This window comes from Takifugu flavidus, chromosome 14 (genome assembly GCF_003711565.1).
Source record: "Takifugu flavidus isolate HTHZ2018 chromosome 14, ASM371156v2, whole genome shotgun sequence".
NCBI lineage: Eukaryota > Metazoa > Chordata > Actinopteri > Tetraodontiformes > Tetraodontidae > Takifugu > Takifugu flavidus.
Genome location: NC_079533.1, coordinates 9,142,819 through 9,169,102, shown reverse-complemented (window position 1 = coordinate 9,169,102; position 26,284 = coordinate 9,142,819). Strand labels below are relative to the sequence as shown.

The following is a 26,284-nucleotide window of genomic DNA, read 5'->3' as shown; positions in this document are numbered from 1 at the left end:
CTGAGATTATCAGACATTCTGGAGATCACATGATTACATGATTCCAGCGTTAATAAAGGCATCGGGAGCAGGTGATGTCATCCCTTGGTCACCTCTAAAACCCTTGAGATTTGTCACCGCTCTATTGAGTCTTATGGCGAAGAACCATCTAAATGGTGAGATACATATGTTTGTGATGTTTCTATTATTACTAATGAATGAATATAACCTGATTATTTCATGTAAATAAGAGAAAATCGTGGCCTGGAAGACAGATTATGGGGTAGAAAACATGCTTGCTTGGCCGACGTAATGTCCTGAGTGGAAAAAACAAAACATAGAAAAAAAACCTAAACTTAACTGATACAGGCTGCTGGGACATGTCAGGTCTGTAATGGGCTAAGTTAATTTTTCAGCCCTCCGGATTATGGAAAATAAAGGCCTTTCAGTGTGCTTATCAGGGTAGAAGTAATGCTACAGACAGTGAAGCTGTAAGGTAGACAGATTTTAGCATCTGAGTTAAGCAGATGTCCACTGGCTCCAGAGCTGGACGTGTGTCCAGTGAGCCTAACACACTTTATAATTCAGCATTAAAGTCACTTACTGTATCCGATTGTTGTGACTGATATTTATTTCAATCACTTCTGCAGCTTTAAGCCTCTTTTAATGTAAAGGTTGTTGGGTTGTTCCCAGCATTCCCTGTTTGCAATACCTAAAAAACAGCTAGCTTAGGACCTTTTCTACAGGGTGTTTCTCACTTAAGCGCCGCGATATGCCATTTCAGGCACTAATCAGCATCCAAATCTGCTTCGGGCCTTTCCACTGCGGCGGGGAGATGTCGGCTGAAGGTGAAACGATCGCCGCTGGGTAAAACGTAAATAGGACAACCTGACTTAACCTTTAGAATTAGCTTTAGGTGTGAGAAAATCAATGGGTGCAAATGAATTTCGATGGCCTGTTCTCAGAAAGGACCTCTGGAGTTCCCCTGGACTGTTGACAAGCTTGAATATAGGAAAATCAGTGCTCTATACAGCAAAACACCATAGACACAACACAGGTGGCACATGAGCTACAGTAGATGTTGCCTCCAGATTGAAGCTGACATAAATGCGTCAATGAGTCATAATATAAATATAGCTGAACAACACCGTAAATGAAGCTGCTCATACATGTAGGCGTCGTTCACTCTTTAAATGATGACGCTGACTGATTGGAGGTGGCAGGAAGTTCCAATTTCCTGCCGCATAATCACGTCACATAATCTGAAACACACAATATCTGTTTCCTCTGAAAAGCCTTGCTTCATTAACGGGTATTGATTTAAATAAGGGGATGGCAGGCAGTTCAGTCTTCTTCTGCACACTTCTTTCTCCCAGGACATCTGATATTCATCACTTAATCCACCAGAGGTTACAGTCTTGCACCTCTTTTTAGGAGACAATCAGGTGAAAATGGTGGCACTTTGTTTATGTACAACAGTAAAAGCACATCGTGATTTAATTCTGTGGGTAAATATTCGTTTCTAATAATCTATCAGTTTAAAACAAAAAAAAAGAACATTATTTATAACAAATTTGCAAATAAATCATACAGTAAATGCTGAAAATTAGGCAGGATATTCAAAAACCACTAATATCTTATTACCTTTCAGGAGAATACGTGGCAGTCAGTGGATTTGCATATAAAATGTGACAGTATGCTGTTAGTGGATTAATATTAATTTGGTATGAAAAAAATCAGGTAAAGTCAGGTAATAGGTGTCCGTTTAGCGCTTATTCAATGGCTCCCCCTATCGGTAACATGATAACACTACACCGGTACAACGACGACAACATCCCTATTTTACAACAAACTGGCAGACACAAAAACACGTTTTTAGAACTTTGTTTCATTATTGTGTCTTTTTTATTGGAATGTTTTACTTCCATCACGTGACTGGGTGCCAAAACAGCGCAAATGCTGTATTGCCCCCACAGAGTTTCCAGTCATTTCCATCAATCATCCGTCTACGGTCACTTCTAGCCAATCTTAGAACAGGTGTGTCACAAAGGTTACTTCAGTTACAGTTATTGTTTCACGTTTAATATCCAAACACTGGAGCTGCAGTGCCTGTTTGTTTACTAGACTCCTTCAGATTTAAATGACATTTGTACATAAATACACATGCACGTAAACTCAGGGAAAATATCAGTGTAAGCTTGGTTTAAAAAAGCTCATATTTGCTCTCTACACACCAAGTCGGTGATGGAATTAGTGTAACGGGATGACCCTCACATCCAACTTAACCCACAATCAGAAATAACACACATCCTCCCACGAAAAACACATAAGGCACACGCGCGCCCACACACACTATTTCTATTGAACAAAGCAAGTGTGCAGCTGGAAACAGCAGTGATGCCGGATAACACGATGCTCCACATAGTTGAATTCACAGACAAGCGTTTTTTTTTTTCTTTTTTCACAAGGCCGGCGATTGCTCTTTAGTGTGACAGTTATTGACTACAGTGCTGTACAGCAGCTGGAACCTGTGGCGGCTCCTGAGGGGGCCGAGAAAGCACAACAGATACAACACTAAAAAAGGCATGAGCATCACAGAGAGGGAGAGAGAGCTAGAGTGCCTTCACATCTGACCAGACCGGGTCAATTGATTCTGTTGAAAGTGAAGCAGGAGACAAGTGAGTGGCTAAAATCTGCTGTGTTTTTCTTTTTTATTACTAAAAAATGAGTGAACGGTTGTAGTCGCCACTCCGGATTTTCTTCATTACAAGCTCCATTAGCAACACATCGAGGTCAAGCGTAGCACGCTAACCTCTGCTCGTATGGACGAGCACGTGGAGAACTTCATGTGTTTCTATGGCGTTTGCTTCACAGTGTTAATGCTTTGAGGGACGCTCCATGTTGGACAGCTGTGTGGCACGTGTGCTTTTGCAGTTCCACATGTTCTCAGGTGACCTGGATCAAATTCTCACAGCAAAAGTTGTTCCTACTGCAGATACTCTGTAACAAGCTCTCTCTCTCCCTCCCTCTTTAGCTTTTCTCCACCTGTGAATGTGATCTGGAGCCGTCACATTCACGTCAACGCCCCTCTCCCCAAAAGAGTGAACCTGTCCTCCTGCAGACACCAGGAACATGTCTCCCCCACCTCCGCGCCAGGGGTGAGACAAGCCTCTGGGCGGACTCTCAGCGTGGCCGTGAACCTCAAACCAGCGACGCCCGTCTCTCCTCCGGCGTCTCCTCCAGAATCTGAAGCAGCAGGTCGCTGAGCGGCTTGGCGATGCTCCGGTAGCCCGTCAGTGTCAGGTGGAGGAAGTCGAACATGTCCTGTGGGATGATGGTTCCGTCAGAGTGGACAAAGCCCTTGCTGACGTCCAGGAACTGAGCCTGCTGGCCCAGCCGTGGCAGCCAGGAGCGCACAAACCCATTGACCACGGCGTTCTTCTCCCTCAGTGGGTTGGGACGCTCACCTCGAGGCAGCAAACTCTAAAAAAACACAGCAACAATCTTTATGTGATTCAAAATAATCGCAATAAAGTCCTCCAGAATTCAACCGTGGTGGTTTTACACACGCATCAAAGACAAAAAAAGGTGTTACTCACCAGGACGATGATCTTTGCTTTTGGGAAGCGAGACCTCAGCAGCTCGGCGATGGCGAGAATTCCTCCTGCCACTTGTTCCGCCGTGTGTTGGTAATTATTTGTTCCTACCCACAACACCACCACCTGGAGAAGACCACCGACACTTTAGTCACTGTGGCCAACATGCTTTGAGCCCCCTGCCTCATTTATTAACGATGCCAATGCAAATAATGCAGGTGTGCACCTATTCCAACATAAGACACAGGAGTCACTAAGGGAAATGGACAGTTTACCTGTCCTAGACAGAGGATCGTGGAAAACATCAATTAAGCACATCAATTAAGATGCGTTTGCATTTAAAGAGCCCCCTGCGTGTTTTGAATTGTAACGTGGTAAAGCATGAATGAATTAGGCAGACACGAGAGCACAGCTCCTCCAACGCTCTTCCGCTTCTATTTCTGCTTCACTTCCTTTTCCTTACTACAACTTTGATGGTTTTTGTTGAAAGCCCAATTTACAGTCTGATTGGTTTGATCTCTGCGTCATATTTATTGGCAGAAATGGACGTTCTTGCAGGCCCACCTTGGGGCGGATGTTCTCCAGCTCTCCATTCTGCAGCCGCCACAGCACGTTGCAGGTGGTGTCGCCTCCGATGCCGAAGCTGAGCGCATGAAGGGGAGAAAACAACTCCCTCCACACCTGTAGACAGAAAACCAGGAATAGGAAACATGAAAACCTTTGGTCAAAGCCTCTGACCAATCAGAGGGAAATCCTCTCGCAATGATTTATATAGTTTAAAAGTAAACCACTTAAAAAATAAATAAGATGGCAATAATGTCTTTTAGGGGACAAGCAGTGTCTCACCTCAAACTGTTGCATTAGTTGCACCATTGAATCCCCCACAAAAAGCACATCTGGTTCAGCATCTTTACACTCCTGCACGAATCTGGTGTGCTAGAGGAGGAAGGAGAATTTATTTCCAGACCATTAATGACCATTCTTTACGTTGCACAGCTTTCAGAGTCATCACAGCTATGGGTGAAAGCCTTTCATCTTAACACAATATTGGGTTTTAAACCTCAGCTGTAAATTAGTACTTGTTAACCTTCTTATTGAGGCAAAAATCCTTTGAGCTCAATGGGATTTGTCTGGTGACCCATCTGATGGAGAGCATGAACTACAGCAGACTGCTTCAGTCTAATTAGCTGTGCAGGATTACCTTTGCACAGACCAAGCTGAACTAAGCGACTCAAAAAAAAAAGGAACGAAAACACCACCATTGGGAAATGTTGCTGCATTTAGGCTAATATATTTAGACTGCTGCCACCAACCATTTGAGCACACTTTTGACCCCCCCAAAAGAGTTTCAGGAGTAAATTTTGGCATTGTGGAAATGCATCCAGTGAATATTGAGTGAAAACTCACGGAGACCATCACAAGTGAGCACAGAATAATACCTGGGAGATCCAGCGTCCATCTCCTTGAACATCCTCCACAGGCTGAGGCACTGCAGCTGGGTTCACCTCATCACCGCTCATCCTGCAGGACAAATAAAACCAAACATACCTGAAGACCTAAAAAAGGGTCCACTCGGTTAGAGCTGATGCTGGAGGAAAGAATCAACATGCACAAATCATTGCTTTGATTCGGTGGCAAAGCCATTTGGGAAGCAGACGGATTGGCCTAATGCGGATGTAGCTACTTTCGATTTCCAGACGGGTGCTTATGGATCAGGGCGCAGATCGATCTAAAACCGCTAGGTTACTGTTTATCTGATGTTGGTTTGACTGCTAGCTAGCTGGTTAAGATGACAGGGGATGTTATGACTGCATCTCTGATCCTTAGCACTTGACACACCCGTTATAAAAGACTGTATTCCAGAAATAGCTGCATTTTGCGGAATAAAATACCTCGCTGTGCGCTGGCCGTCGCTTCTTAGCTCCTTCGGCTTCACAGCAGTTATTTCCCCCCCAACTTCAACGCTCCGTTGTGTGATGCTCCAACAGTGATGCTTGCTACCAAAGGCTAGTTGTCAGTAACTCGACCAGACAACAAAAGGTGTGTCAAGAAAGCAGAGAACAGACTCTTCCAGAGCAAGAGCGCCGAGCTGACGCCATTAGCCGAACTACCTGCAGAGGGCGCTGCACACGGAGACGCAGACGCCACGGAGGAAATTTCCCCCCTTGTTCTTGTCTGTCAGGCAGCCTTTCCACACCGGTTGTTGGGCCGGTTACTGGGCTGTCACGGTTATTACGAACAGGTTTAAACATGTAACTTATTATGTGTAGGCTATAACAAGACACTGCTATTATTTGTTGTTGGTAACGGCAAAGTTTTATTTCCCCTTAAAGGCAATATCAGAAGAAAAATACTCAATACTCCGGCTGCAAAGCATTATGGGTGGACCATTGTTTTGGCGATGATTGCATTCTCAATCAGATCATTAACGGTTTGTTACCTTTAGCACAAGAGTCTTAGAGTCTTAAAACATAGATTCCTAAACAATGTAAGCACCCCCTCCATTTATTTAGAATATTCCTGGAGAGGACCGGTGATAAAAGGCAACAATCGCATCCTGCGCCATTTCAATCCAAATGAATTATTTTGAACATTTGTAAATGTTAAATGATCTTTTACATGCGTCTAATTAAAGTTTTACTAAATAAAATTCTTCGTTTTCATCATTACAATATAATCACTCTGGTGTTGCTCTTATTTGGTTGTCTTTATTTTCACTAACATGTTCAAAATAAAATGTTATGAAATCATTCTTGTTGATTGTAACACGCTATATAAATACAGTAGATTGATTGACTATGCTAATAATGGAGCCGTTGGTTGATCACCTGTGCTACCTCATAGTGACCACCAGATGGCGCTCGCAGCAGAAACTAATCGGTAACTCCAGACTCGCCTGGCTGCCGCTGACGAGTAGCCTACAACAAATCAGACACGTTTGTGATCTTATCACTGGCATCAGAGGCAATCGAGGTGTTCTCTGGTCATAGGTAGATTAACAAGTTAAGCAAGAAGGAAAGGAGCAGCGTGGAGCTCCGCCCCTCAGGTGTGTTACTGCGGACTGACACTCTCACCGCTGAAGAACCACTTTGGTTTCCTCGGCGACAATTGTACTCCTAACTTCACCTAAAACAACCTATGAAGGGATCTTAAAAGCGGATTCCAACTACAGGAGAACATTTTCCCGGATGTATCAAATATGGCTTTTGCTTCTTTTGGGAGGATTCGTGGGGCCAGGTGAGTTTCCCCGACTTCCTGGAGGAGTAGGAGGACATGTGTCAGACATTTTGTCAGTCGAATGAAGTTTAACCCCCCTGACAGAACAGCTGGAGATCACCTGATGTGGAAGTATGTAGGATCAAAATACATCTGCTTGGTTTCTGACACCTGCCATGTGAGCCACTTCACTGGACTTTGGACTGTGAATACACGCCGCAAGATAAAATAGGTCCCGGACGCGGCCTACAATTTCGTTTCTTATACGTGATACGTGCAGAGTTCCGTATTTTTTTAGTGATGTTACTTTTATTATCCCAATGCAATTGAATTCAGGTTTGGAAACCAAACAGATAATCATTTTAGAAAACTATATAAACTACTTTTTAAATTTTATTTTTCAACAATACAAAACAGGAGCTGTTGTAGATTCTTGAAGCTGTTTCATCTCTCCAAAACTCCAGAATTTAGTGGGAATAATAATCTCCACATGCATCTAAACCATAAATGCTATTTTGGCACAAAACGGCAGAACTTGCTACACAATAATTGTGTAATTTATGAAATTTATTCAGACTTTAATTTCGACGGTCATTTCTCAGTTTGTACTAACGATGCAGCAGGTTCCTTCCTTCCTTATGCTAAAAATATTATCATTTTAATAGCAGTGGAAGACAAGTTTGCCATGCCAATATTGATCTTTGTTAACCATTGGCAAACCTATGCAAGAGGCTCTAACCGATCCAAATGTTTAGCTGATATGCTGCAGCACAAGTTAACATGAGTTTATTTGACGCGTTTAACACATTTTTAAAGAGTAACCAAGTGCAGCTTGTCAGTTTTGTCGTGGCATTGCTGTATTTTGCATCACTGGCCTGTTATTTCAGCCTTTTTGCTGCCAGTTTGACAGCAAAGCTGAAACACAGGGTGTGTTGGGTTGATATATTTATCAGTTCTAGGTTTTCAGTGTGATTATCTTCCAGTACTCTTCCATAAAGCCTTTAATGTTGAGCAGCACGTGTTGCTTGAGTGGTTTTGTGACACTGTTTTGGAGACTGTGGAGCAGGCCTTGAAACATGATTTCACTGGAATAAGGTTCAGACATTTGTGCTGTCGAGACATGCTTCCAAATGCTTCTGATATAATCACGCGGCAGGATTGAATTTTAGCCAAATGATTACATTTGGAACCAATGAAAAGTCAGATACGGTGAATATCTGTTGGACCTCAGCATTAGTGACGATTAAGAGGAAAACTACTAACCAAGAGCAGCATTTTAAGGCTTCTAAAAGTCTTAAGACATGTCTGCAGCCCCAAACTGACCTTGAATAGAAAATGTAAACCACAGTGCAGAGAGTCCCTTCAGAGTTTGGCTTTTTTATGGACTGGAATGCTCGTACTAATGTGATTGGTATAGTATAGAAAATCCTCCCTCCTCATCACTCTTAGGGTATTTGTATTGTACCAGAGGAATCTTAAGATATTGGGTCTGATCCATTCTTAAAATTGGATCATCTTTAAGTGGTAATTCCCAGAGAGACGTATCATGTATTCTGTACTATATTACTATTATTTGTAGGTCTTCTAAACAAAACTTCCAAGTCCTGAATGTTCTTTGCTTCTTTTCCTCTGAAGTTTTCTGGCAGGAATGTTGTAATCCGCAGAGGGAGATCTGCAGATCTGCTCATCCTTCCAGCATGATCCAGATTTACTCCTTGATGCGTTTCTGTTCAGTTGTGGAGATTATTTCAAGACATTTTTGTGTCTTTAAAAGCAATGAAAACAGGCTTCGGCGTGTTCCAGAACCACCTCTAGTGTGACCAGCCCATCTAATTATTGACTTACCATCTCATCCATCACACGAGGGCTTTGGTACAGCTGACCCGGCTCCATTTCTTTTCCTTTCTTGCAGGGGTGCGACACGTCAGCGGGATCAGTATTTATACGGCGAAGGAGCAGGAAGTGGTGAACGGGACGAGTGTGAGACTGAAGTGCACCTTCACGTCCACTCAGCCAGTGTCTCTTCAGTCGGTGGCAGTGTCCTGGAGCTTCAGGCCCTTAAATTCAGGACAGGATGAGTCGGTGTGTACCGGCTTTCTTTGAAACCCCTCCCATGTACTTTAGTGTCATTACTATTTTAGGGACATTTAATCTATAGCAAATCACTGGCACTTCAGAATTTGGTTGTAAATTTATCATTAAAACCACATTTTTTCCTTTGGACTCTAATCCATCGAGATGAATGTTTAGACAAGGTTTTACAAATCCTGCAGAGCCACCAGTTCACTGAAAACCGCATTAATATTTAAGCTCTCAGTCCAGAGTTGTGGCTTCTTCTTTTGACATGAGTGACTGATGATGAACTCTTTAACCTGTCACTCAAAGATAATTACCTTTTATATTAGTTTAGATAGAAGAGTGAATGAGGGAAAGAGCAAAAAGCGACTATACAGGACGTTATATGTGAGTATGTAGATCATAGTAGAGGTCCAAGAATGGAGCCTTGGGGGACTATTTATCTGTTGATTCAAAAATATTTCCCCTAATATTGTAATTTATGTAGTCATCAGGCATGTCCACCCAGTTTTCCATGTGTGTTTTGTTATCATCTGGATCAGATGCAGGAATTTACTCCACGAGTGCTGAGTTTGGGTCTCTGGGACCAGACGTCTCCTGCAAAAGAGGCGGAATAACATTCAAAGAGTAGTTGAGTGTGAGCAGCTTTATGTACTGTTGAAAGAAAGAGGGTTCAGTTGAGCCTATAAAGGTTTGGATAATGTCACTCAAAACTGTGTTTTCATGTCTAGGATCGATTAAATGGGGACAAAACTCTTGGCTGGATATTATAATAGATTTGAGTTCATTACATATTTGGGAATTCTTGAAAAGTCCTCCATTTTTGACTTTGTGAGATTTCTGTTGAGGATTTCTCCACTCAGCCGGATCGTTTGTATATTCCAGGTCTTCTACTTCCAAGAGGTGGAGTATCCTCCATTGCCAGGTCGTTTCCAAGGTCACGTGGAGTGGTCAGGTGATATCTTGAAACGGGACGCCTCCATCACTCTGATTAATGTGCCGCCGACCTTCAACGGCACCTACATCTGCCAGGTGCGCAACCGGCCGGATGTGCACGGCAGCAACGGGGAGATCGTGCTCAGAGTTGTCGACAAAGGTCAGGCAACATGTTTGGGTGAACTTTGAGTTATTTCTTTCCCTCTTTTCCCCTCTTTCCTATAGACACTATATCCAACACTCACGGTGTTTACGTCAGCACTCGGCTGTCATTTAACTCTGATTTTGGTCTTTGTTGGTTCCAGTTTCTCTTTCTGAGATCAGCATCCTGGCGGCAGCAGTCGGAGGCGCCTGCGGCGTCATCTTGGTGCTGCTCGGCATCTTTGTGGTGGTGCGGTACTGCAGGAGGAAGCACGTGGATAACGACATCGAGCTGCATTCCCGAGAGCAGGGGTGGAAGGACACCGGCATGTGGTGAGGGCCGGAGATGAAGCTTGTCTCCTCATCTTCCTCTTGGGCTGGTGCGGAGTCTAATTGACTGTTGGGTTCCAATCTAATGGAAAAGAAAAAAAGGAAGGAAGAAGGCCGGGAAGGCATCTTTTCATCCATGTTTGCTCCTCCAAAGAAAACTCTCAGTTCATATTCAGGCATCACTTCATTATTACCCAATAATAGATCAGGTTTTAAAGTTCTTTTTACACTTTTTATATGGTTTTATAGTGATTCTCACCACAATCATGAGGTTTTAAATTGCAGAATAGGAGTTGTGAATATGGAAGTGATCTTTAAAAAGCAGCTTTTTTTCCCTTTTAATATTCAGTTCACAGCAGCAGTTAATGGCAACAGCTTTTTCCACGTTACAAGGTCTAAACAAAACTAAAAGGTTTGTTTTTTTTACTAAATAAGCGCTTCATACTGCTGCTGTGAAGTGAGTCGCAGTCTCTCCATCAGCCATTCATAAGTGGCTTCACTAACAACTACCGCCTCCCCTGAAGCGTTTCAGTACCTTCTCAGAGAACCATGAGCTGATTCCTTGTTTTTGTTTCTGAGAACGTGCCTTACAGTTGAGAGGAGACGTTAACAAGTTTCTTCAAGTCCTCCTCCTCATTTCAAGCTGAAGACTCTGGGTATCGTATAGTGTACGAACGTTGGCGGTTCCTTACAGTGAATGGTTTTGGCCACATTGTCCCGGTGTTCAGATGTCTGAGTGTTTCATTGTGTGCGACTGGATCTGTTTGTTGTCGGGGTTGGGTCAGCTCACCTGAAGAGGCAGTTCCGCTGGCTGTTGCTGTGCTGAAGAAGGAGAAGAAAGAGGTGGATAGCTCAGATGATGAAGAGTCCGAACCCAGCAGTGGAGGTGATGACGACAATGAGGAGGACGACGATGACGACGACGACGACGATGACGATGACGACTATGGTGACGACGATGACGATGATTAGATGGACACTGTTCATTAAAATAGTTCTTCCCATTTTGTGAAATGCCCGGTAATTTAAATGTTTTTCTTTTTTTGTATGTTTAAACACTTGGTGAATCCTGTCAGTTTTAACGCTGCCCTCCTGTTTTTAGAGAAAACCAAGGTATTTTTATATTGTCTCCAGAGCGAGAGAACAAATGTGCAGAGCCAGTGCTTTGAATTTCGATTTTTATAAATGTTTATAAAATGTACATAATGTTTGTTTGTTTCTTAAAAAGAAAATAAACGCAACTTTAAGAACATTTGAATAAAATAAAGTTTTCTAAAATGATTATCTGACTCCAGCGTCTTGTATTCAGAGAGGGGTAACAGGTATTTTGAGCCCAGGTGAGCTGGTAAGTGACATACCTGACAGCCACTCCTCTGTGTGACTTTCTACCATTTAAAATCTGCTGTGTGCTAAATGTGGATTGTGAAAGACATAGCGATGAGGTTTCTTTTTTATTATTTGAATAAAGACATTTTTGGAGGGCACACTGGTAAAAGAGTGCATACAATAAAAGACACATTTAAAAACTTCATGTGTATTAAAAAATATTTAACCTCTTTAAACTGTGATACATGCATTTTTAGGCAATAGATTCGTTTCTGACTGACGTTAAGACTTCAGCGCTATGAAGGAATGAGGTGATTTGTCAAAGGATGCTACAGCGCCTCCTAGTGGCAAATCATTTTACTTCCTTAGCAAAAGCAAAAATAGGTTCTGTTGTGCTTTAAAGCGACCGTTTTCTTCTTTTCAGTGCATGTTTGTCTTATAGTTGGATCAAGTGGCTGCTTAATCGATGAACTGCTGCTAATGCTGCTACGTCCTGCACTCAATATACAATATATTCATGTATCATTACTTTTAACTAGTAATAATAATAGATTCATCTTTTATAAATGTGAATGTAGTCTGCTATAACTGATTATAATTTATTGCTGCAAAATGGCTGGGTTATAAAATGTAATCTGATTATAGTAAAATGAAATTGCTTTGATTTGACTACTGATTAAAATCTTTCTCAGAGTCTTTTTCCCCACTGGAACAGTACCTTCATGTGGTCTGAAATGTTGCAAGTTTACCTCTGTGCAGCAGACATCTCACCTTGTATTTGTGAGCTCTGTGTGCTCTGCATAGTCCTGCAGCATCATCCTGTCTTTGCAGCAAATGCAGTGGGGGTTCTTTTCTTTTCTTTTTTTTCATAATGCAGCGCTGGAACAGTTCCCATCACTGCTGCATTGATACTCCAGTGACTGGGCCCGGAGAGAAGAACAGTGAGCGTGCAGCCAAACCACCCTAACATCAACAGACACACCCCGTCTTTGCCTTGCACCACTCTAAACTTAAACTCACCTCCTCCCATTTAATGTCTCACCTAAGCTGTACTTACACATAGCAGCATATTGGATAATTAGGTTGGATTAAACTCTGTGATATCGCAGTATTACAGCAGCCTTACAATGTAAATGCAACATATATATCCTGTATTTACAACTGTAGGGCGTTTCTCTGTAAAAGGCTAACGAGGTTTCAAAGGTATACAGTTGCCTTCGATTGGCCGTAATGGGTCTTGTATTGCTGAATTTGCAGAAGTTCTGAATGGATTGAGGATGACGGGCACGTTGTTACAGGCTGCAAATGCAAAATTACTGAATCATAAACTGACGAATCAAATCTGAAACCGTCCCCTGACGTGGGAGACGGCTACAGAGGTCAGTGAAACCTCATATCACACCAAGCCTGCTTCAAACCAGGTACAGTGCATGAGACTTTGACCTTCTGAAGGTGTTGATTAGGTCACACTACGTCAGTGGCTGTGGCTGCAAATCGTCCTCAGTGAGGAGCAGAGTGAGTGAGTCTGAAACGGTGATGGCAATGAGTAGGATGCTGTAGTTTGAGGATAGCATTATACTTCTGACATGGTGCATTTATTTATGAATGGAGCGTGGGGATAAGGAACTTCTGTCTCTCCCCACCCCTAAACTGCACTGCAGAACTTTTCCAAGATCATCAGAGACAGTGCTTGAGTCTGCATACACACCCTGAGTCAGGAGGGAGGAGAAGTGAATGGGGCTGATGAGGAGAGAAAGAATCAAAAGGGATGTGGGGGAAGGTGTGGGAGGGGAGGCGGAGGAAGAGGTGGCATGCAGCCAACAGAGAGGACAGTGGGGGGGAAAGTAGCAAGATCGCAGGAGCGACGTTCAGGGAGCAGAGTCAGCTTCTACAGAGTGCAGCAGATTTTTCCTGGTGTCTGTCTGCATTCCTGTTTGTCTTTCACTGTCTCCTCTCTTCCTCCTCTTTTGGCCCGGCTGCTGCTGCTGCTGCTGCTGCTGCTGCCGCTGCCACTGCCGCTGCCGCTGCTGCTGCTGCAACGTGGCTGTCTCTGCAGTGAAAGTGCTGCTTGGCGGATTCTCCTTGACTGAACCCTGACTGTGCGCAGTGTGCGTTGGGCACCGGACTGCTGTCCTGTCCACACTGACTCAGCTGTGCAGAGAGCCGGCTGGCCTCTGAATGAGCTCCAGCTGCAGGGAGCAGGTAGGAATGACAACTTGAACTTTTAGGATCAAATCAACCTTTTCAGATGTCTATTAAATTCACTCTGTTTTATGTTTTGAATATTAAAGTAAAACTCTATCTTTGCTAATATCGTGGTGATGCTGAATTTTGAAGCGGTGGTGCCATTATTCTGTCAGTTATGCTAACTTTTTCCCCATTTCCATCTCTGTCTTCTGTCTAGAGGCTGTTGGATTGCGTTCAGGCTCCAGCACCTCCCTGCTTCTACGGTGCCTTGTTTTGAATTCCGACAGCAGTATCTGGATCTAAACCCAGAAAGCAGAGAAGCTAAACTGAACTCATTCATATTCTACTAGCCACCCGACAATTGGGCTGGATCCTGTCGTGGTATTTGTTTTGGAGCACATCTGGCTGCCATGGAGGTCCAGTGGTTTGGGGCCGAGACCCCAAAGCTGGGCTCTCCACTCCGAGTTGTCTGCCTGATCGTCTCCATACTGCTCGGTAACGTCACCTCTTCTTCTTGTCTCCGCCCTCCCCATGTCACTGCCTATATGTGCATCATGTCATTTCATTTCAAGGATTCCTGGAATCAATAGTAATGACTCCCTCTTATCCTGCGACAGGTAAAATGTAATATTTACAACCTCTCTCAATCAGCGAACTGGTAAATACCAGAATTTTTGATTATATTGAACAGTTTTTAAGCAAAATTGAAAATTCCATTTAGCTGAGATTAAACCGACGGTTCCCGTTGCTTCTACCAATTTGCTTCTGCAAGTTCAATGTTTGCAAATGTACTTTCAACATGTGTCCCCATTATGAAAAGATGTGGTTCGTGTGATGAGTGGACACTGCCGTCTTTATCTTTATTAATCAATAAAACTGCCAGGAAAATTTGAATTTCTTCAAAGTGGATCAGAGAGTATCTAAATATCCACTGTAATAGTTTGATATAAAAGTTAAAATGGTTCTTTTAGCGGGTTTGGTATCATTTAGGTCAGTTTATGATATTGTTGTGCTGTAGTTGCATATGTAGGCCACAATCTAGATAATCTGCTCCAGTATCATGTGAAGCCGCACACCTCAACCCCAAAATTGAAAGTGAGCGTTTCAAAGATCTCAGCGATGGAGTGAAAGAAGACTTGTTGTTGTACTCGTTTCATTCGTGGTATCAGCAGATTAAACCGGGAGGGGGGAAAGAAAAACAACTGTGTGGACACCTTAATGGAGGATGGATGAATTTTTACAAAAGAATAACACAAAAGTTTTTACAAATACCACCACAGCTCTCACCGGTCCCCTCGTGTTAGTGCTTTAGTGTCTGGTCTGTGCAGTGACTTTGCAGTGGCGCTGAGAAAGAGGTGTGAGTGAATCATAAACATTCCCATACTGCACAGTCCATCCTCCCTATCTGCTGTCCTGAGCAGCCTTCCTCCATTTGCTGCAGTGGAGGCTGACCTTGAGTGCGTGTGTGCGTGTTTGTGTGTGTGTGTGTAAGGATTCACACTCGAATCAAAGAGCAGAAGTCAAGTAAACGGTGCAGAAAACGGTAGAGATGCAGATAACGCTCTTATCCTGCTCTTCCTTAACTCCGATTTCAGAGTCTGTCTGTCAGTATTTGCTCTGAGGGCGTGACACTAGGAGTCCACGTGACCCCTGGTGTGCAGTTACACCTCCGGCAGCATATTTCCTCCTCTGTAATGTACCTGAATGTCATAGCAAGGTCTCTCTGGTGTCATCTATAATCCAGGTCTGTTAAGTTTTCACAATTAAAAATTGGTATGTTGACATTCTGGTCCCTCCCTGCGACCTCTCTTTCCTCGCTGCGACAATAAACATTGGAAATAGGTTCACCTGCTCCTTTGTGTGTGGCCTGGGAACTTTTCCTGGGTGTATTCCCTATCCTTATATCCAGTAACACTCCTTCCTCAATCCTAAACATCCCAAAGTCTTACCTTAATCACTAAGAGTCCTCATAAAAGATGGTTCTTTAGGGTTGTTAGTCCAAATTTTAAAGCTTGTTTTGATCTAACTCCTCTCTCCTCTCAGCCACATGGTCCTCGCAGGCTCTTGAGATGTCTGTAGGGAAGGTCCCCTTTATGGAGGCCCTTAATGGCAGCACGGTCATGCTGCCGTGCACGTACTCCAGCTGTATCGGCATCAAGGACCTTTACTTCAGCTGGCAGTTTAATGACAACGGCACCATGAAAAAGGTGAGTCTACAGGTGATGCTGGTGTCTTGCCGATCCCTCTGGATCCCTGACAGCTTGTTGGTCTCTTCAGGTGTGTGAGTCGACGATCGTGGCGCAGGGGGTGATGCCCGTTGTGAAAATCATGCGAAAGCGCGTCGAGTTTGTGGGCAACAACGTCAACAACAACGTCTCCATCCTGTTGTGGAACATCACCTTTGAGGATGGAGGCCAGTACACGTGTTTCGGAATCAACCCCAAAGAGAAGTTCAAGAACCACAGCGCCACGTTTGAGCTCATCGTGGTGGACGAGCGTGAGTGGTCCAATCCAGAGAAGGCCCGGTTTGGCTTGGGTTACCTTGGGTTACTCGACACACTACAATCAACCACAATAATCAAACCTTTGACCCCAACCACTGTGAAGACCACCTGAATATCTCAATGGCGTGTTTGAGAGCTGGGCTTCAATAAAGATCTACCCTGGTCTTCCAGAAGTCTATGATTACGTCATTGGTTGTTGAGATCTTGAGGAGTAGATTGTTGGTCCATAACCTGATGGAATAGGAGTGGTCCTAATACAGAGCCCTGAGTTGACCCAGACAGGAGCTGAGTGTAGCTGGTAGTGGTCTGTTGCTAAGGAAAGTGGGGCGGCTTTTCATTGATTAGAATATCAGCGATGACAGTGTTGAAAGCTGAGCCCTGATCTCACAACGGAGAAAAGCAATGGAAGCGCTGAGACACGTCTGATCCAGATTTATCCCTGAACTGTGATGTCTCTGAGATCAGGGCGTGGCCGACTCTGCTGAACTGGCCTAACTGAGCTGGGATCAAGGGGATTTGTGGGCTGGATCTTACTGTTTTGGTGGGGTTCTGAAACTAAAGACATCGGCCTAAACACAAGGATCCCAAATTTTATTCACTGAAACTGTTGGGGTTCCGTACTGAGAGTGAACAGCGCAACACTCTTTGCTGTTTTGACTTACAGGAAAGGAAATTTAGAGGATTTTTAAATCAACTGTCGAGAGAGAGACAGATGGATGTCTAAGTCTGCTATCAGGAAATAAATCCTGATCAGGAAATATGATGATGATGGCTGGGATTTATCTCCTCCACTCTTCTGACCTGGCTTTGACCTGTGTTATTCTAAGATTAAAGGTCAAATATAATTAGATTCCTCTACATTAACGAGACAGACACGTGTTGCATGTGTTCTTATAATAATAATGATGTAATATAAGTCCTCAAACCTTTTTAATGATCATTCACCCCTTGGGTTGAGAGAGTCAGCCCCAGTTATTACCCAGACAAAGTCATTAACAGCAGGCCTTTCCCTAAACGTATGAAATTACACACATTTTAAGTCTCTGTTGTTATATTTTAAACCAGTTCTTAACAGTTTATCTCCATACAGGTGCTGGTATACTTTGTTTCCTCATCCTCTCTTTCTTCCTCCTCTTGTCTTTTGTTGATGCCGCAGTGAGATCGGTGGACAACACGCTGACCATCATCATAGCCTCCGCTGTGGGCGGAGCAATCGCTTTATTAATGGGCTTCATGCTGCTCAAGAACTTTACTCTCTTTGTTCTTTCCAAGCTTGAGGAGAAAAAGTGAGTTAAATCCTGCATTCAGTAACCACATCCGACTGAATTCTAACTGCCCCCCCCCCCCCCCTCTATTGCAGTAAGGAGTGCCTTGTAACGTCATCAGGGATCGACAACACTGAAAACGGCCTCTCAGGATCCAAGGCTGCGACAAAGCCGACACCAAAAAAGAAATGAGAAAGTGCATGTAACCGTCCCAACAATCATGTCCTATGTTTTGCACATTCTTTGTCTTCCTTTTGAAAACTGGTTGTGGCCTTTATGGGGCAAAAGGCACATATACAATATGCAATGAAGAGCAACTGATGTACAGCTGAAAACACGTCTGTTTGAGTTTGTTGTCAGAGTCTAAACGGCATGTGAAGATCACGGGTGCTTTACACACGTCTCACTTTTGCAGTTTCCGTTTCCAGCTGAAGCTTTGGGCTCATCGTCAACATCACCGAACGGTGTGAATGTCAGTGAGGGAAAGGCTGCTGGTTCACAGGCACAAGTGCTTCAGATGGATGGATGTGGACCACGTGTGCAGCCTGTGAACCACAGACGGCCCTGCTGGAATTGTGTGTGTGCACATAAAAAACACAATAATAAGTGAGAGAAATGACAAAAGCAGCTGTATATCACTCTTGCACAGTCATTTTGTTCCAATTTGCTTTAATGCCACAATATATGAACCATTATCTTCTTGTACAATATTTAAAACTTTTACTGTTTTCTTTCCCTTTTTTTCCTCTGAATAATGTAAATGCTTGAAATGTGAATTAATGACAGCTGGGCTGAATTAATCTCTCTTTATTGAATGCAAACCAACCTGTGGACCACATCTAAGCTACATATTGCATAACAAGGCTTTAAGCACACAAATGTGATAACAGCTAATCGTAGTCAAGCATTTGAAATAAAAACGCGAACATAAGATTGTAGAATTCAGCCCAGCTCCTCATCCTGGACTTGTCTTTGCTGGCTCTGAAACACAGGTGCCTGTTAGCGCTCGGCTCCACCGTCACAGGGGACGTGTTGCAAAACCGCTCATGCAGCTCATAAACCGGAGCAGTAGAATGCGAAGCTTCTGAGATGATAGCCAATCCCCTGGCACCCTAGAAAACAAATGGTTCCCTGTTAATGATGCAGCTTTTAAACCAAATAAACTGTCCTGTTAAAGCATGTGCATTGCGAGACAACAGAGGTATTTTTTGGACAGAAAAAAACCCAAACATATTCTGATCTTCTCTTTAGAAGATTCATGCATCCATTTTATTCAATGTCATCCCCATCATGTTACCTGTTCTTCAGGAGGGGGGGGGGGGCTGCTTGGGCTGTAAATGAGAGCCCCAGCACGTACCAAAAAAATACCACTAGCAGCTGATCAACATATTAGGAGACGAATGTGTGAAACACTTTACACTTTACCTTCAAAGCACTGTGATAAGTCTGAAGCTCTAATAATAATAATAATAATAATAATCGTCGTCATCATCATCCCGTTTGGTCGCTGGCTTGAAGCAATAATGCACAGATGATACATTGGACTATTTTGTGTGAGGCATGTATACGTTCAGTTGAGCACAATGTGATGAATTTGGTACTGGAGTTATGACAGGATACATCTGATTTGAAGTGATGAATGTGATGTGGTTAATGATAACAAGCTTAAATAATACTGGATTACAGTGACTGAGTCGTATGGGACTATCACAATGACGTGCCCAATAAACATGAAGCGAACATCTGCTTAAAACTCCCTGTGATTATTTCAAACAGTGTATCTTATTTTTAATCCACAGAAAAAGAAATAAATGCATAAGTAAATAAATAAATAAAAAATATCAGTATTGTTGACTTGATGGTTCTCCCCTCGCTGGCTTGAATATCTTTATGTGATATGCAGATTTTAAAATTACATTATTATTGGAAAGAAACACATTATAAAGGACGGATCATTTAAAACAGAGCAAATTTGATAAACATAAGATGCCATTTATTTCTCACCATTATATGGTTAAAATCCAAGGTAGTTTTCTCTGTCAACTGGACTGGGTTTCTTCTCTTGAAGACGTTTCGCCTTCTGGGTCTCCTTAAACAGAGGTGGTGGCCTGAGGCACTTCCTATCACCCACATACAATGCAGTCCTCCACTCCTTCCAACAGCAAAACAAACATTCACACCATTCCAGGAGACCCAGTGACCCACCACCATGTGATCCAGCAGACAAAGGGGAGACACCTCAACAGAAACTAGGTGAACGACCCGACCAACGACCCTGCTAACGACTCTCAGGTGACCACCCAGATCATTAGCATGCAGATGGTCCACAGGGGCTATATATTTTCAAGCTCTCTCCCCAGCGATTTCAGAACTGAAGAAGCCTTCTGGATAGAAGGCGAAACGTCTTCAAGAGAAGAAACCCAGTCCAGTTGACAGAGAAAACTACCTTGGATACAATGACCTGGATGATTGAGAATCTACACAGACATGGTTAAAATCGTTTGTCATTCGATTGTTTCATAATAATAATTACTGCTGATGGTGCCTCTGCCTATAGGAAAGTTCAGAGGTCAAAGACCTTTTTGTATAAGAGGATTAGGAGAGGATTTCTTCCCTAATATGAAACATTCATTCACCTGATGGATTATGAACAGTGTTGAAAACAGCAAACGCTCATAATTAAAGGCGTCTTCAGTAAAATTAATGATAAAGGCAACAACTATTAAAACAAAGACTTACATGTGCTTATATGAAAAATATATATGCATGTAAAATAAAACAGAAAACAAACCCAGTCACAGTAAGAAGGCACATAGTCACATACAAGTGATGTATTTCTTTATTTTTGAGCATTTTAGGTGACAATCTGGATCCTAAAGAGCTTTTTTGTTGCAGACACGCACCAACCTGCAGATACGCATTTGACCAGCAGGTGTCAGCAGACACCAGCGTGCGGAGGATGAACGTGCGGGCAGTTCTGACCCAAACGGCCCCCGAAAGTGGCACCGCAGAGACAGACTCTTCCATATCGACGCAACTTTGGTGAACGCAGTTTGGTAGTTTAGTATTTACACGCGATTCTCGCGTCAGTGTGACGGTACGCTCAAACCGGCCGAAAATATATTTTGTCTAAAAGTTACAATCTGACTGTCAGAATGATAAATGATAAATTAATTTTGTGAATTAAACGAATTAAATTGTTTATTTGTTTCAGTCCCTGTAAAGCCCCTATCTTAATATCATGGAGCCCAAACCATCGACCCACCTCGCGGTAGGTTGTGCACAGTGGCTTCACATATCAATTTCCCTCGCGGTTAATTTTTTTCATCTCAGTGGCGCCTGTGGATCACTTTCACGCTGCACCAGAGGCCACCACAGTGCCTTTAAATATTCGATGAACGGGGAGTGTCCTCCAACTTCCATCCAAATAAATGCTCTTGCGGTGGAGCCGCTCACAGCAGGCGCGCGGTGGACAGGGAGAGCGCCGCTGCAAAAGTTGCACACGCGCCTCTGAGGGGGAACTGTGATCTCCCGCAATAAGCTTGTTTTGCCTGCTTTTTGAAACCTTACCTGCTTCGTGGAAGTGTCACGGCCCCACACCCCGCTACCCCCTTTTCGCCCTCCTCTCCATCTGCATTGCATCTGTGCGCAAATGTCGACGCACGTTTCACGGCTCCGACAGACAAAGAGAAGCCGAGTGTGACTCCAAGTCTCGGGGACTAATGCCCAAATTCATAGGAAAAGACGTGAATGCATTTTAGTGGCATCTCAGCTGCCTGGGTTGGTTTAGGTTTCTTTTTTTTAGGTCCACATTTGCGCAGAGAAAAGCGGAGATCTGGGGCGCACAGGTTGGCGCGCTCAGCAAGGTGCCAACAGATCGGTCTGCGCAGCGTCGCCGCACACATCTACTGACAGTTTGGACCTAACTGGACCCAAATCCCACCGCTCGACTCACACCACCCGATATCCTGCGGTGTTTGACTGGGAAAGATGGGTTTGTATGCACAGTAGTCTGGGGCGGAGAGGAGGGGGGGTATGGGCGGGGCTGAGGCGCCTCTCATTTCCCCTCCACGCTTAGCGGGGCAGCAGGGCTGGAGAGACCTCCGGGGAGAACAGTCGCCAGTCCAGCACGGAGACCTGCCTGGCCAAAAAACCGCGCCTCACACTTGCCAGGATTGCCAGATATTCCTGAAAAATACACCTGCTCTTTATGGCATGTGGCTTGTAACTTTACTCCTGCTGTACTCTCTCCAAGAAGGTAAGAGAAAAGAAAACGCCGGAGATATTCCCCACCCTGCGCCCCAGAGTCTTGCTGTTTATTAAGAAGTTGACTGAAAAGTGATGAATGATGGAAATGAGTTTTGTTCGCGATGGTGGTTGACACCCGTGGCTCCTGCCTCGATGGCACGTCAGCAGCCTTGAGATGGGGCATTAATCGAAAACGACTCTCGATCAAAATGTTTCCAAAAGCGCAGGAAGATGGATATTGGAGGGGAAATTTGGAAGTGATTTTTCTTTTCTTATTGGAGGAGCGTTTTGTGGTTTTTATCCAGCGGCCTCAGATGGCACTGGGAGCAGGGATTGTTTTCGCATTACCAACTCCAGTTATGAATATGTAAAATGGCTGAATAGGGAGAATGAGGTGCAAATGCTGAGGGAGGGTGAGAGAGGGATGAAAACACGCATCCGCCTGCAATTTTAGCATTTGTTTACCAATTTTACTGCAGATTCAATCGAAAAGTGGCCCTGCTGTAAAGTTTTGGAGGGATTCCCGTGATTTTTTTTGATGCATCTGAGCCATCGGTGTGCATCATATGATTATTGCAGATGTTTTTTGGTTGATTGTGTTCTGCACAAGGGTGCCAGAGATGCGGCCGTTTATTTTCTTTTAGACGATTTTCCGAACAATTTTGTGGCCTTAAATGCTGGTCATAGTAAATGATTCCTATTGCATTTTAGTAAACACTGATTTGACAAGAGGCTCGTTTTCAAATAGATCGATAAAGGCCGCAATTACAGCATTCGGATCTGTCCTCGTTTCATTCATTTGCATATTCCCCCCTTTTTTTGTCTAGATGCTATTTATAAATATATAAAAGGCGGCTTTGCTTAAAGTGATTTTTTTCGGTATTCACGCAGCAAAGCCCTGACCCTAATGCAAAGTTGATCTTCTGCTATTACACTGCATTATAATAATCCTGAACAAATCTCTGTCGAAAATAACAGAAGTTCAACACTGTCTCCATGCACATGACAGCTTTTCCCTCCTCCAGGCCTTTGTGTCGCCTGCTCTGCGTGGAAACCCTGCTTGCATGCTGTTTTGGCCATTCTTGGTAAATGTTCCGACAGGATAAAAATTTGTATGAATAAATTCTGATGGTTGCGTTTGACGGAATGAGGAATATGGCTGCTCACGACGCAAACCTCTTCACCAAACTAGGCCACTGGGTCCATTTGAGATCTTCGGAAATGAAACATTTCACTATTTGTGCCTTTGTGTGGGTTTTTTAATTTACAATTAACGCCTCATCTATAGACGCTGATGGGTTGCAGCCTGTCTCCACCGCCCTCGTTAATATTTATGGTTGTTTTTTTATTATTATTATTATTACAATTTGAAAGATGTGAGTCCAGAGCCTCGATGGCGTCTGTGGAATCAAAGAAATATGCGCAAATTTATTCCACCAATTGGGGAAACTCCGGGGCGTTGGTGGGCGCCGATTATAGACTTGCCCGGTCATGTTCCTCACTAATGGCGCACCTGGACCCCTCGGACGCGCTCGTCACTCTGTGTGTGCGTGTGTGTGTGCGTGTGTGTGTATGTGTGTGTGTGTGTGTCGCGCGATCTGACGGGGGACACCCCTTTAAGTTTGGTCATTTTTTGATCATAACCGATGTGTTTTCCAAATATATAAAATATTCATATTAATTCATATTCCGATTAAAACGTTTAAAACGTTCCGATTATTTTTAATAATCAGTCTGTCGATTATTTAATATGGGTTCAAGTATATTCCGATATTGTGATCGGAAATGTCACATTGTCACAAGCATTCCAGGTTTAAACGTGAACTCTTCCAGCTTTTATTTAAACACGCAGGTTAAACCTCCACGAGTATTAATTAGGAATTAATGCAATTACTTTCAAAAGCCAGAGCTGACACATTTTCAAAATAATATTTCGTTTCAAATTAAAACTCAAGCATGCTGAAAAATATGCAAAAAAAAAAGAATAGAAAAAAAGCACCCCTCAGCTGCCCCCAATTCTGTGATTCCCTTTGCGAGGCTGCACAATTAAAGCCACAATCTGAGCTCCATTGAGTGTCAGCGCTGTGAGGTGGGTGGGGGGGCGATCATTACTCGGGCAGGCACAAGCATACATTATTTTAATCAGCTGACACCTGACATTACTTCAATCCCTAAAACAGCCACATTAAAAGGGTTATATTAAGCAATCAACAGATCTCTATTGTAGTTTCTCTCTTTTGGATCCAAAACACCTTTTATGTGGAGCGCTAACCCTAACCTATTGGCTGAAGCGAAAATAGTGGACAAACACGCTCATTTTGGCCCAGTCAATCACCGTAACAACTACAGTTTGATTTCATAAATCAAGAATCACAAATTTCCCCTATTTTCCCTCGCCGGGCCCTGTTCCAGAGCAATTAGAGCCGATTGGCCTCTTCACCAGATCTGACACTTGTATCCATGCGTCTTCCCTTTTCTTCACATCAGTTCTAAATGTCAATGAGATTAAAACAACAACAACAAATGCAAACCGATCTCTTCCTCCCAAAAAAAGAAACCCAGTGATGCTAAATCGAGCCGGACCTCCCCCAGATCTCATTGGATGGCGACGTTTCTCATTTCCAGAAGGAGGGAACATTTGGCAAATGTCAGATCTCTGAAGCAAGTAGTAGTTGGGTTTTTTTTTTTTGGATCTCTATCTCTCCCTCCATCTCCATCTCTCCCTCCATCTCCACCTCTCCCTCCCTCCATCGCTCCCTCTCACAGTAACTCCCCTCCCTCTCTCTCCCTCATCACTAGGCAGAATTAAAGGTTGGGGGAGGGGGAGTGTATGCAGACTGTGCTGGGACTTGTGATGCACAGATTTGATATTCACATTAACTGAGAAACTGGCTGCTTTGATGTGGGTGTGGGGTGTGTGTGTGTGTGTGGGGGGGGGGGGGGCGGTGCAGGTCCCACGGGGACTGCTGAAGTAGCACACTTTTTTTTTTTACTGACACAGCACAGTCAGTGGGGGTTTGGGGTGGAGGGAGCACACTGTTGGGGACAGGGTGTACTGAAAAACAGGAAGTGACTTGTAGTGTTCCCCCCCTGTGCTGGTTAGACGCGATCCCAACACTTTTTTCACGCGCCTCTCCTTGTGGATACGAATCCACCTCCCATCATCCCTGTGCATCCACCCCTGGCGGTAAATTTGCACCGATAAGGAGCTGCCCCCCCCCCCCCCCCCCTTCCAGGATCAACCCTCCTTTTCAAGCACAACTTCCCAAAAACACCTGAAGAGAAGGATGGGGAGGTGGCTGCCTGTGGAAAAAGAGACAGAGAGGCTAGTTTTTTGGGGGTTTTTTTTGTAAGTTCACTGTTAGTTCCCTCAAGATGTTTACATTTTTACAAATAAAGGAAAAATAGAGCACATTCGTCCGGATGTGCAGAACGTGTTTAGCCTTTATCAATATAATTGCGGGTGGTGATTTTGTGCGTGTGTGTGCCTGTGTGTGTGTTCACATCCGGTCGAGGCGTAGATCAGCTGCATTATGCATGATGAAACCTTGCATAGGTTATGACTTCTGCCTCTCCCACATACATATTCATGGGCGGCTCTCTGGCAGGATGTATAAAATAGTGGCTGCGACTCTGACAGCAGAAGCCTCAGCTCCAGCGGCGGTGCTGTCTGTACTGCCTGCAACACCTTCCAAGCTTTGTGTGTATGTGTGTGTGTGTGTGTGTGTGTGTGTGTGTGTGTGAGACAGTGCGCATGCGTGTGTTTTTTCCTCCTTTGAACGGGGTTGATGAAGCCTCCCGGGTGCTGCTGAACTGCAGCAGCAGCCATGCAGGAGACCCCACAGATGTGGTCAACAGATGTCAGGGGGCAAACTGCCTTTGTTGATGTGCAGAGGCCATTTTTAGGTGTTTGTGACTATTCTAGTCAGCTGGTTTTATCCCACAGGCCTGATGTGTTTTTAAAATGACAGTGGTGAAATAAGTTAGCATTTTCCCAAGTAGCATGTACTGTGAAAAACAGCCTGTTTCAGGGTGTGAAAACAGGTGATTGACCCCTGATATTTTAGACACCAGTGAATTCTCAATAATAAAAAAACAAGTCAAATGATTTTCCACCTTTAAATTTGAACATTAAGAGTGGATGCATGGATTTGGGACAAGCTGGAACTCTGACAGATGACTTGTGCACCTCATTCTGTCTGAATTTTGAACAAAGTCTTTGTTTTTAATTCTGTCTCGGCTTCACGCGACGGTCTGAGTGGCAGGAGTTTGTTCTGATCCCCTTTCTATTCCACCTCCCACTCCATCAGCCCCACCACTCCCACCCCCCTGAGTGCCAAGGCCTCCGGGCCACATAATCTACTGTACCAGAGGTTCTTCCATCGTCGGGCCTACCCCCACCCAACAAGCTCTCAGGGTGACCCCCTCACTCCTCTACTTTAGTTCTGTCCCCCCATTGGGAGATTATAGATATTGCAAT

At 43.9% G+C, this 26,284-nt stretch overlaps 4 protein-coding genes across 4 annotated transcripts in view; 3 read left to right on the top strand and 1 right to left on the bottom strand.

The window, feature by feature from the left end:
- Positions 1-1,861: 1,861 nt before the first annotated feature.
- pafah1b2 (platelet-activating factor acetylhydrolase 1b, catalytic subunit 2) lies at positions 1,862-5,706 on the bottom strand. Its single transcript, XM_057054694.1, has 6 exons — positions 5,468-5,706; positions 5,015-5,096; positions 4,422-4,511; positions 4,140-4,256; positions 3,579-3,701; positions 1,862-3,462 (listed from the first exon to the last, which is right to left on the bottom strand). Exons 2-6 carry the CDS (start codon positions 5,093-5,095, stop codon positions 3,181-3,183), a joined length of 693 nt encoding a protein of 230 aa, XP_056910674.1. The 5' UTR covers position 5,096; positions 5,468-5,706; the 3' UTR covers positions 1,862-3,180.
- A 776-nt stretch (positions 5,707-6,482) lies between these two features.
- Positions 6,483-11,556, top strand: mpzl2b (myelin protein zero-like 2b). The gene is made up of 5 exons (XM_057054693.1): positions 6,483-6,812; positions 8,704-8,873; positions 9,753-9,963; positions 10,109-10,277; positions 11,060-11,556. The coding sequence occupies exons 1-5, from the start codon at positions 6,764-6,766 to the stop codon at positions 11,244-11,246; spliced, it is 786 nt and encodes a 261-aa protein (XP_056910673.1). The 5' UTR covers positions 6,483-6,763; the 3' UTR covers positions 11,247-11,556.
- A 1,868-nt stretch (positions 11,557-13,424) lies between these two features.
- Positions 13,425-18,737, top strand: scn4bb (sodium channel, voltage-gated, type IV, beta b). Its single transcript, XM_057053946.1, has 6 exons — positions 13,425-13,802; positions 14,005-14,282; positions 15,831-15,994; positions 16,065-16,284; positions 17,448-17,577; positions 17,652-18,737. Exons 2-6 carry the CDS (start codon positions 14,198-14,200, stop codon positions 17,746-17,748), a joined length of 696 nt encoding a protein of 231 aa, XP_056909926.1. The 5' UTR covers positions 13,425-13,802; positions 14,005-14,197; the 3' UTR covers positions 17,749-18,737.
- A 2,839-nt stretch (positions 18,738-21,576) lies between these two features.
- The window catches only part of LOC130537269 (cell adhesion molecule DSCAML1-like), a 41,277-nt gene continuing 36,569 nt past the window's right edge, over positions 21,577-26,284 (top strand). Inside the window, exon 1 of the mRNA XM_057053944.1 lies at positions 21,577-21,814. Within this exon, the coding sequence (XP_056909924.1) occupies positions 21,592-21,814 (223 nt within the window). The 5' untranslated portion in view covers positions 21,577-21,591. The remainder of the gene's footprint in view (positions 21,815-26,284) is intronic.

Coding starts and splice junctions, on each gene's coding strand:
- mpzl2b (XM_057054693.1), top strand. CDS start 6,764: ATGTATCAAATATGGCTTTTGCTTCTTTTGGGAGGATTCGTGGGGCCA. Junction 6,813..8,703: donor GGGAGGATTCGTGGGGCCAG/GTGAGTTTCCCC, acceptor CCTTTCTTGCAG/GGGTGCGACACGTCAGCGGG. Junction 8,874..9,752: donor ATTCAGGACAGGATGAGTCG/GTGTGTACCGGC, acceptor TGTATATTCCAG/GTCTTCTACTTCCAAGAGGT.
- pafah1b2 (XM_057054694.1), bottom strand. CDS start 5,095: ATGAGCGGTGATGAGGTGAACCCAGCTGCAGTGCCTCAGCCTGTGGAG. Junction 4,512..5,014: donor ATGGACGCTGGATCTCCCAG/GTATTATTCTGT, acceptor TTCCTCCTCTAG/CACACCAGATTCGTGCAGGA. Junction 3,463..3,578: donor AAGCAAAGATCATCGTCCTG/GTGAGTAACACC, acceptor GTGTTTTTTTAG/AGTTTGCTGCCTCGAGGTGA.
- scn4bb (XM_057053946.1), top strand. CDS start 14,198: ATGGAGGTCCAGTGGTTTGGGGCCGAGACCCCAAAGCTGGGCTCTCCA. Junction 14,283..15,830: donor GATCGTCTCCATACTGCTCG/GTAACGTCACCT, acceptor CTCTCCTCTCAG/CCACATGGTCCTCGCAGGCT. Junction 16,285..17,447: donor GCTCATCGTGGTGGACGAGC/GTGAGTGGTCCA, acceptor TTGATGCCGCAG/TGAGATCGGTGGACAACACG.